Here is a 13119-nt window from a genome sequence, read left to right as displayed (position 1 = left end):
AGCCTTTCCTTTCGCAGTACTGCTAAAACAATACCCTATTGGCATGCCAAACTATCCAAACCAATCACATTAGGCCTACTAGGGCATTTTGCATTTTTTTAGTTTCACAATTTTTGAATTTCAAGTTTTCATGTCACTATTCATTTCATTAGTCAACTAAAATGTTGACTTTTGCATAAAACATAGGTGCATTGGTTTTAACACTCCCAATGTACCCCATTTTGCATTTAAAACTTGTTAGTTTTGGTCACTTTCTCAAAGCTTAGGTCATTTTGGCAAAATTGCCAATTTTTGGTTTTGGTGTCACTATTCACCTCATTGGTCAACAAAAATGTTGAATTTTGGATAGAAAATATGTACATTGACTTTGGCACTCCAAACATACCACATTTGGTGTTTAAAACTTGTTGGCATTAAGTGTTAATACCATTCCAAAGTGTAACTCAATACTAGCAGAATTTTCAGTTTTGGTGGGTCAAATTCACTGTTCCATTGGACACTGTTACTGTTGGAATTTGAAGAAATGTAAAACATGAAAGTTGTTCCTTATTTTGTCTAGTTAAATTTCTTTTTTTGAATCACTCTATTTGGAGTTTTGTAGCTCCAGATATGGTCCAAAAACCCAAGCTGGCCGGATTGCCAAATCTGCAGATTTACCATATCTACAGTGCATGAACAGTAACTAGAGTCACTTGGTTGGATGGGTTCTGGCCATAATTTGGGGTAGGTTCCTTCATGAAAGTTGTTTGTCTATGTCTTAACTTGTTGCTGTAAAAATTTCAGGTCAATTGACCAAATCTACAGTGAGTTATGACCAAATGAACAGTTACTGTTCATTTGGTCCATTTTGCAGAATCAGTTTCAGGGTTCCGGATTGGGGCCAAGTTTTGGTCCTCTTGCTTTGGTCTTTTGGGCATGGTTTCTTCAGCAAAAATGTGCCATTATAAGCCTAGTTTCATGTCCAATTGGCCAAACACCAATTGGACTAGCACAGCCCAAGTTATGGCAGTGCAAATGGACTGAATTTTCAGTCCCTATGCTGCTGTCCTAGGGCAGCCTGCAACCCCTCTTTGCAACCTTATTCTTCAGTCCATTTGTTGGTCAAATTACCTAAAATGGTCACTAATTGACCATTAAAATTCTCTCTTATAATTTCCTAAACCAAGTTACATTTTTCTCACAAAACCCTAACTCAAATTCATGTTTTTATACAATATGTCTTAGTTAGCTTTTTTAATCATTGTTCTTGTATTTACAAACTTCCAACATAACTCTAATTCACTTCAAGCTCATAAAAACACTCCCTCCTATTCCATAATTAGGGCAGCCTAAATTCATGTACACCTTCACAAGAATTTTTATTCATTTAATTTACATTTTCTCGCTAAATTCAAGTTGCTATTTATGAAATGAAAGAGTTTTAAGTATATAGAGCACTAACCTTGTTGTATGCCAATCCAAACTTGAGAGAACTTCACTTTCCTTCTTCTTCTTGGCTGCCAAGAGCTTGTTTAAGGTGTGGGATTAATTTTTGATGAAGGGACTTATGGGTTTTAGGGTGAGGAAGCATGGAATTTAAAGCTTGAAAGAGCTTTCATGGAGGTGGCTATGGTGGAAACCCTCTCCTCCCTCTCTCTACGTTTTTGGCTGCTGGTTTTTGGTCCATTTGGTCTTCATTTTATGTCTTTTAATGATTTAGTCAAATGGTAGCTTAATGGTGATTGGTGGTGGCTTTTTAATGACATCACCTTATGTCATTATTAAGCCTTTTTCTTCATTTTCTTTTCTTTCCTCCACTACTCATTTCCAATTTCATTTTTAGTAATGTTTATTCATATTTTATGTCATATTAATTATTTACTTAACTGGACAAGTCGGCCAAAAATCACCTCTGAAGGCGAAATGACCAAAATGCCCTCCGTTTGGCTTAACGGGTCAAAATTGTCTGTACCGATTGAAAAATTTTTCTAGGTATTTTCTTGGCATTCTAATGCCATAGGAACCTCAATGACCCTTCTCTGGAGTCCCAAAAATTATTTTATAATTTTTCCCCCGGGTCTAGGGCTCCTCGTTGCGAGAACCGCAACTTCCCTCTGGTTACCCAACGCTAGGGCACCGGCTCGTTTAACTTGGTTGTATTTTATTTCAAAAATTTTTATTAAATTTTTCTTATTAATATTTGAGTTAATTATGGTTCCTGACTTTAGTTTAAATATTTTTCCGGACGTTCTAGCTGTCCGGACCGACACCTGTCACCGGAACAGTAGACTGTACGGAGTTGCTACGGGGAGGGTGTTACATTTATGCTCTTCTTGGTTGTTGGGTTTTGTTGGACTGTTGGGTCTTGTTGATTTACTTATCTCAAAAAGTAAAAATCCTCAAGCATTTATATTTTCTATATGACTTGCTAGCATTGAATTTCTCGGTGGCAACATCTATAATCTTGTGTTGGGCACAATTATATGATCTGAAACTTTCACACCTTGCGATTTGTTTAGCTTCATGGTTGGTTGGTGCCTCTATTTTCCAAATGTTCATGGCATTCCTGTTTTCTTTGGGCATAGACGCAGTTGATTTCAATCTCATTTTTGTGGCTACATTTGCCGTAGGAGCTATTTTTCTGCTTATTCAAACTATCCTTTTTCTTCCATTGTTTTTCATTCCATTCCTTACTCCACTAAGCTTGTTAGTTTCCTGTTGGGTTTTGTTGGATTGTTGGATTGTTGGGTCTTGTTAGTTTCCACGCTGTGTACCTCTAGCTGCTAGTTTCATCTGTGCTCTGCATTATTGACTGCTCTGTTTAACATTAAGGGCATGTGGTTTCATCTATGCTCTGCATTATTGTCTTCCCGTAAGATGGACAGCATTGATTTGGAGCAATCTCAAATGATTCATCTTTGTAAATGACTCTGTGCTCAGAAATACATCTTTTGAAGCACGTGCATCAAGCATGAGACCCTCAACAACATCCATCCCCTAAAAACCAACAAAATAGGATCATTAGAAAACTACACTATACGCTAGTGCAATAACAAAGTTCAAATCCCAGCTTGGGATTAGAGAATGGACATTTGCATATTCAGCTAACCTAATACAAACGTTGAGTTTGTTAATTTACCATGTGCTTTTTGAGTACTTGCAAAACATCCTCGTGAAACCAAAGTCTGCTGCGTTCCCCTGGATGGTTTAGTGATTCTACTCGGACAATCTCCCTTCCCATATCCCGTAATAGATCATGCATCACCAACCTGTTCCAACAATCAATTTTCACTAGAGACCTTTGGATGAGAACACGAATACCAATTTCTGGAAAGAAACCGCATCCATCCAGTATTTTAGCTATATGATCTTTATCTACACCAGCAAAGAAGCAAGCAATATCCTTTATTTTATCATCATCCAATGCATCAAAACTTATTCTAGGCTTTTTCTAAATTTGTTGGTGAGGAATTTTTCTTAATTTCTCCACCGCACTTCTCCATTCAGGTATGCGTCTTTTGCACAAATAAGAACCTAAAACTTCAAGGGCTATTAGGAGTCCTACAACATAATCCACCACTTCATTTGAAATCTTCACTTGAAATCTTCACCTATTCATTTGCTGGATATATTTGCTTGAAGGCATGCCAGCTGAAAAGCTCAAGGGACTCTTCATGATTCAGTTCTTTGACCTCATATTGTAAGAGCACTTGGAGTTGATCTAGCAAATGAGCATTTCTCGTTGTAATGATGAATCGACTTCCTCGGCCAAACCAATTTCGGTCTCCCACCAATGCATCCACTTGTTTCAATTGATCCAGATCATCAAGAACAACAAAAACTCTTCTGTAGCGAAATATTTTTTTGATCAAGTGGATGCCACTGTCAATGCTACTTATATTCTTGATTTTTTTTTTTAATTTCAATGTATCATGAAGTAGTTGTTTTTGTAATTGAAATAAACCATTGTATCCGTAACTCCAGCTGCAGGCTGGAATCATATTGGCATTTTAGCTTAGTAATCTAATTTTCATACCTCCATATCACTTTCTCAAAGAGTGTTGTGCTTTCATTTTTTTTTTCCTGCCAAGTTTAATATGTATGAATTCATTTATTCTTTGTTTTTGAACCGGATGTTGTGCCTATTTCTCTACTGATCTGTGGTGTCTTTTCAACCTCAATTTCAGTTATGGGGTTCTTTTCTTATCTCACATTACTGAAGATATAACTGACTCGCCAAACTTTGCAGGTGATTGATTCTCTCATCATGAATTTTATATTATCTTGTCTTACAAATTCTTTGATGCTTTGTTTGATCTACAGCTAATATGTTGTTTCCATCTGATTGTAGATGGTGTTCCTAAAGGACTTAGAATACAAGATGTACTTGTTTTGATAACTGTCCTACTTCTGATCAAGGATAAGGTGAGTATCCAAATGGAAGTTCTGTCTAGGGTTCTTTTTCTCCCTATTTAATTTTTAAATTCTAAGTGCTTTAATACCTGTATGTGTAATTGTTAATTTGTTAGGGAGGGAAATAATTTACCTTCATTTTCCCTTCACCTTCTAATCTAACTGAACAACATGGCCTTCTCCTTTCCCTCCACTTCCTTAATCCTCATCTCTTGTTAAACTCCTAAATGTTCTTGTGATGTTTAGAGCACATATCTGTTAGCATTTAGTTCAACAACCCACCAAGCACAAGTTAGCATTATTCCTTCATTTGCATTTTATCCCTTATTGTCAACATTATTTAAAGTGGTGAAGATGATAAATAATGCCTACCTTTTCTTATGCATGTGCTTAGGTAACACCAAGCATATGTTTTTTAATTAGTTAATAAAAATGATAAATGACAATAATATAAACTAACCCTATTTCTTGTTAAAATTAGCGACTTAAAATTAAAAGTTGATCCTAATGCACATCACGCTTGTTTTCACTAGGATTTATGAGCAAGGGCTTGATGCCTAAGGAACTCTAATGTGAAGCTTAGAATCTTTATTTTGATAGTAAAACCATATCTGAAATCTTACAAAGATTTTAGCCACTCAAATCTTTTCTTTCTCTTCCAGATTTCTTTAGTTCTTCCATTTTCAAATTTGATCTTTGTTCATAAAAACTCTTCTTAGCTATCTTCCATCTAACTTATTCTTTAGATATCAATTATATTGGAAATCATAATTTATAGAATAGATTGTTGTTGAGTGCTCTCACAATCCTTTTAGATTCAAGATGTTAATATGGGGTTGTTCAGAGGAAATAGAAAAAATGAGAGAAGGTGAAAAAGAAGGGGAAGATTAAAAGAAAGATTGTGGAGAGAGAGAGAGTTAGAAATTAAATTGATTAATATTGGATAATTGAATTAAATAGTTCAAATTTATTTGGTTGCAGCAAGCTAACTTCATATTAGAGTTATATTAATTATTGATCAGCACTAGAATTTATAAACAGGGGCTTAATACCTAAGGAATTCTAATGTGAAGCTTAGAATCTTTATTTTGACAGTAAAACCATATCTGAAATCCTGCAAATAATTACAAATTTTAGCAACTCAAATCCTTTCTTTCTCTTCTAGATTTCTTTAATTCTATCATTTTTAGATTTGATTTTTGTTCATGAAAACTCTTCTTAGTGTCTTTCATCCGACTTATTCTTTAGATATCAATTAGATTGGAAATCATAACTTTTATGGAATAGATTATTGTTGAGTGCTCTCACAATTCTTTTAGATTCAAGATGTTAATATGCCAAATTCTCCATTAGTGACAGATGTTGAGAATAGACCCTGCAATATTGCAGAAGTGAGTAACCATTTTTAAACTAATGAGTGAATTTATTTGGAGTGAGAATTAACCTGCAATCGCTGCAATATTAAATTTGTTCTTGACCAAGAATGGTTGTATGGTAGGATACCGCTTGCATGTGCCAAAGTGTACTTATTAATCGGTATTAATTAGTGCAATGCAAATAATTTCACCTAAAAATTTGTTTGGAAGGTTGTTAATCCCTGTGGAACGGATATTAACACTGGAATGTTTGGGATAGAGGATAACTGATTTATTGAAATGGTAAGAATATATAGAGGGAAAAAAAAGAAAAAAAGATAAAATCTGTCAACAAATTAGCAATGCAGGATAAATATTATTTATCTATTTGTTTATTTATTTTAATTGAAATCTTAATTTGAGTATTGCTCAACCGCCATATATTATAATATTGAACAAAGGGAAGAGGGAAGGTAGATGTAGCCAGAATCAAGATTTTATATCACATGTTTTTACAAGGAATTTCTTTCCAAATTGACCATCCACCAACCAAGTTTAATAATTGTATTCACAATTCCATAAAAGACACTATAAAACTTGACATATGAACAAAATCAAAATAAATTAATTTATGCATATAAAGGTTATTGACGTGGCTTTTAGTATTACTCTTCAATAATTTTTTTTCTCCATAATATGGAAAGAATATATATATATATATATATATATATATATATATATATATATATAATTTAGTTGAATTAGCTAGATAATGACCTCCTCTCCTATAGTCAACATGAAATATGCCTTGAATTAATTACTAATTTAATTAGAGTGTGAAAATTTAGGACACTTTGGACTAAAATAATTTGACATGACCCTTAAGTTCAAAAGCTCCACAATAGGTGCATATGTTACACATGTAAGGATCTTGTGCTAGTTTATGCATAGTCCATTAACTTATCAAAAGTACCTGACTCAACAATCTTGATCCCTATATAATATAAATAATTATGAATAAGCCTCTATATTTTTTAAAATATCCCTATACAATAAAAACACTTACAATTAAGCCCCTATATTTTTATAAATTGGTCCTTATATAATATATACTTACTATAAAAATATCCCTATATGATATAAATAATATGTTGTAGAAATGAATAATGAGATTGATAATAAGTAGAAATCTCATTATAGCTACCATTAATAGTACTGGAAGCTTTTACCTCATAATAAAACACTAGTAATCCAATGAAAATTAAGAACTATCTATGGAGCCAAATTTATGAGAAAAGCTCAAACTAAGAGAGATTAGCCCATAGTTAGAGAAAATTGAAGAATAGGCCTATGGAATATGGATGAGTCCCGCTAGCCTAGCCCATAACCAATGTTCTCATGCCCAAATTAGTTCTTAAGATTGAAGGTTGTTATTAATGAGTTTCAAAAGTAAGGAATGTGAGATTTTAGGTAAGCTGAGAACTAGAAATCAAAATTTTATATTGTAACTAGCTATTATTTATTGTCAATCATTAATATTTACTTTAGATTAAAAGAAAATGAGAGAAAAAAATGGAATTATTTTGATTTTCTTTTTAAATTAAAAGATAAGTAGAAAAATTATTAAAAATATAAATTCATAATTTTAATATTTTTTAAACTTAAAAATAAAATTTTAATTATGCCATATTTAAGGAAAATGACTTTTATTTTTTTTAAAAAAATATTTTTTTAAATTTTAATAATCTTATTTAAATATAAAAATACTAATACACGTATAAAATAAATATATATTATTAATTAACAAAAATGAATAAAAGAAGAAACAAAAAATAGAGGATGAAGGAAAATGAAAAATTGAGGGAGATTGAGAGTACAGCTGATTGATTTAGGAACAAAAGGACTGGCTTTTATTTTACCAAGTGTCTCCCTTTCTTTGATCAATGCACAATTATTCCATAAGTCCTTCTGTATTTAGAAAATTCACTTTTATAGTTCTTTGTCTTTCAAATTCCTCCATTCTGACCATACTTTTAAATTTCCACTTCATATAATATTTTGGCACCATCCTTTTTGTGATCAATGTTATTTAATTTTTTTAATATTTATTTATTGAATAATGTAACCTAAATTTTAAACTAAATTTTTTTCTTGTCAAATATGTTTGCTTATTTTTATAGGTTATATTTCTAACTATCAATTTATTAGATAATGGCTCCTAGTAAAGGATGGATGGATCTTGTTGGTGATCGTCTTAATGATGTATATTTACGTGGGGTTGAGGAATTTTTGGACTATGCTTTTAAGAAGACTGGGAGGCGTGGGGAAGTACGTTGTCCATGTGTCAAGTGTAGTAACACGTATTCCGCCACACGAGAAGTGGTAGGGACACACCTCAAGGTGTATGGAATAATACGTAATTATACATTTTGGTATCACCATGGAGAAAGGGTAGGTGAATCTGAATCTAATTTAGAAAGTGTTCAACAAAGTGAAGATGAGCCTAGCAATGAGATGCATGACATTTTAAGGGATTTATATCCAGAGTTTTGTGGTCAAGATACAAATGATATGGATACAGATATCTTCGCTAGTGATATTCATAAAGAGGAACCGAATGAGGAAGCGAATAAATTCTATAGGTTACTAAGAGATTTTGAGCAACCATTATACCAAGGTTCTAAGAGCTCAAAGTTATCTTGCTCAGTCAAATTGCTCCATATCAAGAGCCTTGGTCGATGGAGTAATGAGTCATTTACTATGTTGTTGCAATTATTGAAAGATGAATTATTACCTCAAGGATCTAATTTGCCACAATCATATTATGATGCAAAGAAAGTAATTCAAGATCTTGGTCTCTCATACAAAAAAATTGATGCATGTGTAAATAATTGCATGTTATATTGGAAAGAGGATGAGAGGCTAGATTTTTGTAAGATTTGTGGCTATTCTAGATGGAAGACTGATAAATATAATGGGGACGACAAGGTTAAAACCAATGGGAAGAGAATACCAAAAAAAATTCTGCGTTACTTTCCACTAAAGCCAAGACTTCAAAGATTGTTTATGTCCACAAAGACAGCGTCTTTGATGAGATGGCATAAAGATAAGAGGGTAGATGATGGAGTGATGAGACACCCTGCTGATTCAATGGCATGGATTTCCTTTGACAAACTACATCCAAATTTTGCCTCAGACTCTCGCAATGTGAGACTAGGCCTTGCTAGTGATGGATTTCAACCTTTTGCCAATTCAAAAATGCCATATAGTGTTTGGCCAGTTCTACTCATTCCATACAATTTGCCACCTTGGATGTGCATGAAACAATCAAATTTTATTTTATCAATGCTTATTCCAGGTCCTGAGGGTCCTGGAGATGCAATTGATATCTATCTTCAACCTTTAGTAGAAGAACTAAGAGAGTTATGGGAAACTGGCATTGATACATTTGATGCATATGCACATGTAATTTCAAGTTACATGCGCTTTTACTATGGACTATCAATGATTTCCGCATATGGGAACTTATCAGGTTGGAGTACTAAGGGAAAGTTGGCTTGTCCTTGTTGTAATAAGGACACCTGTTGGATGAGGTTGGCCAATGGAGGCAAGCAATGTTATATGGGTCATCGACGATATCTTCCTCTTAATCACAAATGGAGAAATGATAACAAATCTTTTGATGGCACAAGGGAGCGAGGGTTACCACCCAAGCCACTTTCAGGAGATGATATACTTGATCAAGTGAAAAATCTTGAAGGGGTCATATTAACTAAGGCTCCTCATATGAAGAAAGCAATCTCACATGATGGCAGGGGGGACAACTGGAATAAAAAGAGTATATTCTTTGACCTTCCATATTGGAGGACCTTATTACTACGCCACAACTTAGATGTCATGCACATTGAAAAGAATATATGCGATAATATACTAGGGACAATCATGAACATAAAGGGAAAAACTAAAGATAGCATCAAAACTCGCCTTGACTTGCAAGCATTAAATATAAGGCGAGTTACACCCAAAGACATGAGGAATAAAGTTGTGATACCTCCAAAGATTGTATAGTTTATCTACTACAAAAAAATACAGGCTTTGCCAATTCTTGAAGCAGTTAAAAGTTCCAGATGGATTTTCATCCAATATTTCTCTTTGTGTAAACATGAAAGAGAGTAAAATCTCAGGATTAAAGAGTCATGATTGTCATGTTCTTCTATTACATATACTTCCTCTTGCAATACGTGGTTTACTTCCAAAAGTAGTATATGAACCACTTGTTGAGCTATCATTGTTCTTCACTCATTTAGGAGCAAAGTCATTAAAGGTAGATGTATTGGAGCAATTAGAAAAGCAAATTCCTATAACTCTTTGTAAGCTAGAAATGATCTTTCCACCTTCATTCTTTGACATTATGGTGCATTTTCCTATGCATTTGGCTAATGAAGCTAAAATTGGTGGACCAGTACAATATCGTTGGATGTACCCAATAGAACGAGCATTATATTCATTTAAGTCATGTATTCGTAATAGAGCTTGTGTAGAGGGTTCAATTGCAGAGGCATACATTGCAAATGAGTGCATGACTCTTTGCTCAAGGTACTTGCATGGCATTGAGACAAAGTTCAATCGAATGGAGCGCAACTATGATGGTGGCAGTAATAAAAATAAAGGAGGCTTATCAATTTTCTCCAAAGTAGGACGAGGATTAGGTGCTAGTAAAACTCGTGATCTTAATACACAGCAGTGGGAGCAAGCTCATATTTATGTATTAAAGAATTGTGATGAAGTCCAGCCATACATCGAGTATGATATTTTTTTTTGTTTATTCATATTGTATGTACTCTTTTTTTTTTAATTTATCACAATCGCCTATAATCCTCTTTTTTTTTTTTTTGCCCCTTAGAGAGTATTCACAATTGCCAGCAACCAATTTAGTAGGTATGTCAGAAGGTCAATGGAATAAAAATTTTGTTAGATGGTTTAAGACGAAAGTAAGTACACTTTAAGTTTTGTATGTATTTTGAGTAATTAATTATTTCAATTGTTTGTAACCATTAGGAATTGATTTTTTCACTTTTTCAAACAAATTGTTTTTATAGGTTGCATGGTTGCATAAAAATGACTCAAGTCCAATGATGGGAGCCCTACTCTCATTATCACGTGGTCCTGCTCGATATGTGACATCTTTTTATGGTTACATTGTCAATGGATATAGGTTTCATACTGAATATCATGACCAAGGTTTGAGGACACAAAATAGTGGAGTTATTGTAATTGGAGATATTGGTGATGAAGTTAACAACATAGATTACTACGGTGTCTTAACTGAGATTATTCAATTGCAATATCTTGGAGGAAGACGTGTGGTGTTATTTCGTTGTAATTGGTGGGATGTTTATGATCAAGTGAGGGGGGTTAAGATTGATGAATATGGGGGGTTTAGTGTTAACTGTAAACGAACTTTGAAAACAAATGAACCTTTCATTTTAGCTAACCAAGCATCACAAGTCTTTTATGTTCCAGACAATATTCACAAAGGCTGGCATTGTGTGATAAAGGCACATCCTCGAGATTCCTATGACATCCCATTAGAAGAAGACATTGACCCCGTTGATTTGAATCAATTCAGTGAAGCATATCAAGCTGATGAATCTATCAATCTTGAATCTGGAGAAACAACTACAGTTGATGCAAATGACCAAATTAGTTGGAAGAGGATGGATATAGAGCCACAAATAATTGATATATCTTCAACACAGAAGAAAAGAAAACATGGATCTTGAAGTTTATTTAATTATTATTGTTTGAATGCTACTGTATAATATTTCTTTTCAAAATAAACTCTATAACATATACATAATTTGTTTTGGATGTTTATGTGTAATTTAGTTATTCAATGTAGTTTACATTTCATTGTCTTTTTTCCATATTTTATTTATGTTGTTCCCCATATTTATTTATGTCATGATATATTTTGTTGGTTTGAAAAAAAATTCACATATATTTGATGTGCTAATATTCCAGGTAAATGACGCTAGAAATGGGGTCACAAAAAAAGAAAGGACCTAGGATAAATATAGTGAAGAATTCATTTATACCACCGGGTGCATTAAGAAGGGCAAGGGGACATGGACATCGATCAAGATCATTTTTACCTATGACATCTACACAAAGTCAAACTGCATCAATTGCACGTTGTTCGTTAGAGCCACATAATGACATCTCTCTTGTTCAAGATGTTGATCATAGGGAAAAAGATGGTGGAATACAAGAACAAATACCTGAACAAGTGCATGAAGGTTCAACTCCTATTTTTCTATTTCATTCAGCGTTAAGAATTTAGTTTACATTAATAATTTACTTTTTATTTTTAATATTGATAGATTTTGATACTATGCAATGTAATACAACAAGGCAACATCAAAGTAATAACAATCCAGCTCAGGAAGAAACACAAGAAGGTTCAAATAATTATTGTCATATGTATTATTAATAATTTATATTTATTATTGATGCATTATTTCTATATTATTAATGAAGTTCTAGAGACTTTTTTATTTAGATATTTCCACTATACAAAAAAAGAGAAAAATAAGAGGAATGAACAAGGGTAAAAAGATTGTAGCACTTAAGGATGGAGAGAAACTGGATGTGGTTTTTTATAATAATCGAGTTGTTGGAGAAAATCATGCAGAATGGTCAAGACATTTGGGCAAAATAGTGCGTGACCCAAACATTTGTCCAATAAGAGTGCACTCATGGAAGCAAATTGGAGAAGATGCAAAAGATCATATGTGGGATTCAGTCAAGGTACCTTTACTTTTAATAAAACATTAGATTAATTTAATTTGCATTTATTTATTCATTCTTTTTTTTTTTATAGGAGAAATTTAGAAATTTTGACATTGAGCTATATCGAGAAAAGACTTTAGAGCATATGAATCATTTGTGGAATAATTGGAGAGGGGATTTGAAACGCCACAATATAAAGCCTTGTGGTTCTTTTATAGAGATGTTGCAAAATGTTCCTCAAGGGATGCATCAAGAAGATTGGGAGTGGTTAGTTAAGAACCATTTTTGCACTAGAAAATTTAAGGTATGACATTTTATTTTACTAATATTAAAAATTATGTAAATTAAATATAAGTATTTTTATCTTCAGTTTTATTATTTTTTAAAAGGGTTAACATAATGTTTTTAAATACTTTTTTTAATGTAGGAAACAAGTGTTCGAAACTCTGAAAATAGGAAAAATTTAACTATGCTTCATCGTACTGGTAGCAAACCTTACAGACAAATTATCTATGATTTGGTAATATTAGTGAAATTTTTTCATGCTTTTGCATTTTGGAGATTAAATATATTATGCTAT

General features: G+C 33.0%; 1 protein-coding gene across 1 annotated transcript; it reads left to right on the top strand.

Annotated features, from left to right (window-relative positions):
• Nucleotides 1–7958: 7958 nt before the first annotated feature.
• Nucleotides 7959–11530, top strand: LOC131177908 (uncharacterized). The gene is made up of 4 exons (XM_058143084.1): nucleotides 7959–9757; nucleotides 9840–10550; nucleotides 10651–10738; nucleotides 10847–11530. Exons 1-4 carry the CDS (start codon nucleotides 7959–7961, stop codon nucleotides 11528–11530), a joined length of 3282 nt encoding a protein of 1093 aa, XP_057999067.1.
• Nucleotides 11531–13119: the final 1589 nt, after the last annotated feature.

The sequence above is a fragment of the Hevea brasiliensis genome, chromosome 2, assembly GCF_030052815.1.
Source record: "Hevea brasiliensis isolate MT/VB/25A 57/8 chromosome 2, ASM3005281v1, whole genome shotgun sequence".
In the NCBI taxonomy this organism is placed as follows: domain Eukaryota; kingdom Viridiplantae; phylum Streptophyta; class Magnoliopsida; order Malpighiales; family Euphorbiaceae; genus Hevea; species Hevea brasiliensis.
The sequence above is the reverse complement of the archived record's forward strand: the minus strand, read 5'-3'. Positions and strand labels throughout refer to the sequence as shown.